Genomic DNA, 1,805 nt, shown 5'->3' with positions numbered 1-1,805 from the left:
CATGACTGTGTATAAATTTCTCACCCTTACAGCTGCTTCAGAGGAGGAATATATTACCGTACGCCGAATATTAAAAAAGGATGAACAATTTCTTCACCTTTTTTGTCTGTTATTATTGTAATAATGTTATTCTTATTTGTAATGGCGGTCTGGGTAAAGCAAAGCAGCACACGTCCAAACATTTTAACACATCGTGTATTCGGAGGGTGATGCTTTCGCTGTTGCCCAAGTTTCTGTTCAAGTTCAGCACAGGGTTAAAGGTCAATTTTATCTAGACAGAAATCAGATTGCAGAAGACAATTACAATTAGCTCGGTTACACCCGTGGAGTTGTGCGGCATGGAGGCGAGGCTGGGGAATGAAAGCCTTATGGCTCCTGTCACAGTAATATTGATTCTTTCAGACAAGTTTTGCTCACTAGGATGATGTAATGGGATTTATTCTTCGCTATGTCTCCCCTTCCTCTCCTTGAAAAAAAAATCTCCTCTGATATGACTAAGTATTTAGTCACATCCCAGATGGTGTATGAGGCTCACCAGGTTCTCATATCTGCTGAGCAGATTACTGCCCAGAGGACACAAACACGTCTTATTGGTGCTTGTGAAGTATGAAAAGGGGGACCCATCAGAATTAATCAAATCATAAGGAACAATGTGATGTTACACAACGTGTAAACAGCAGTGGCAGCATTAATGCTAATCCAAACACACAGGGGTCAGGAGGAACGGCCCTCTGAGCCGTTTTTAGCAATAAAGCAGTTTAAACAAGTTAAAGACATCACGCAGGGACTGAGCTTCTTACTCTTATAACACTCACAAAGATGGTCACACTTTGAATTGTTCATGTCATATTTATTTGGGAGGCTGAATTAGGACTGAAGCTGGTCTTTGCACTGATCATAGACAGTACAAAAGCTGCAATTTTGGGAAATGCGAAGTAAGAACTTCAGTTTAACGCACAGTTCAAAATGGTAGCTCCATTTCTGCATCTCACAGGCACATTCCAATAAAAGTTTAATTATCCCACTTGGGAGGATTTATTCAGGAGTCTTCAGAAAACAAAGAGGTGAACGCACAGCAACAAACACCGTCGAGCTAAATGTGAAATGAAATGAAAAACATCTATAATAATAATAATAGATGACTGGAGAAATTGTTATAAATAATATTTACTTCAAATTGAAATTGAAAAGGCGGTGCAGGTTTTAGTCGTGGAACTGCTGACGGAGTGAGTCGTTTAACACAACTGTTAATACATGAAGCCAAAATATGTGTTGCTTTTAGATTTGTTGGTTTAAAAAAAGAGTTTACATCATTTGTTAAACAGATTTCAGCTTTTAATGGTGCTTTTTGAGCCTTTTATCTGTCTTTAAACTGGAGCTGTTATGCTCAGCTTCCCTTTTTTATTTTTAAACTATAATAAAGGTGTTTTGTATGTTTTACAGTTTAAAATAATAATTTTCTGCTGGGATGTTTGCATCCCCTCAGTTCCCCCACTTCATGCAGCAGACAGGTGGGATATATTAGAGATATCCCTGTTGGACATAAAACAGATCCCTATTTTTTCTTCTGGTTGTCCAGTTTAGTGTCACAGCGGGTTTTTTCCTGTCCCACCTGTCCAGGGTGAGAAGTGGGATACAGCTGTCACAGAGAGACAGACAATTATTCACACCTACGGTTAATTTACAATCTAATAACCACCTAGCCCCACTTATGTCTTTGGACTGTGGGAGGAAGCTGGAGTACCCCGAGAGGACACATGTAGAGTAATGGACGTCGTTAAGGATGCCATCAAACAGGGTGGCTT

At 39.6% G+C, this 1,805-nt stretch overlaps 1 protein-coding gene across 1 annotated transcript in view; it reads left to right on the top strand.

The window, feature by feature from the left end:
• Positions 1 to 1,805, top strand: part of LOC102213593 (chloride channel protein-like) — a 51,842-nt gene that overhangs the window by 33,313 nt on the left and 16,724 nt on the right. The window contains exon 18 of the mRNA XM_013913857.1: positions 1,621 to 1,675. Coding sequence (XP_013769311.1) covers positions 1,621 to 1,675 — 55 coding nt within the window. The remainder of the gene's footprint in view (positions 1 to 1,620; positions 1,676 to 1,805) is intronic.

This window comes from Pundamilia nyererei, unplaced genomic scaffold, assembly GCF_000239375.1.
Source record: "Pundamilia nyererei isolate P.nyererei 1_Seehausen unplaced genomic scaffold, PunNye1.0 scaffold00155, whole genome shotgun sequence".
In the NCBI taxonomy this organism is placed as follows: Eukaryota; Metazoa; Chordata; class Actinopteri; order Cichliformes; family Cichlidae; genus Pundamilia; species Pundamilia nyererei.
Note: the sequence above shows the minus strand (reverse complement) of the source record. Positions and strands in the feature narration are given on the sequence as shown.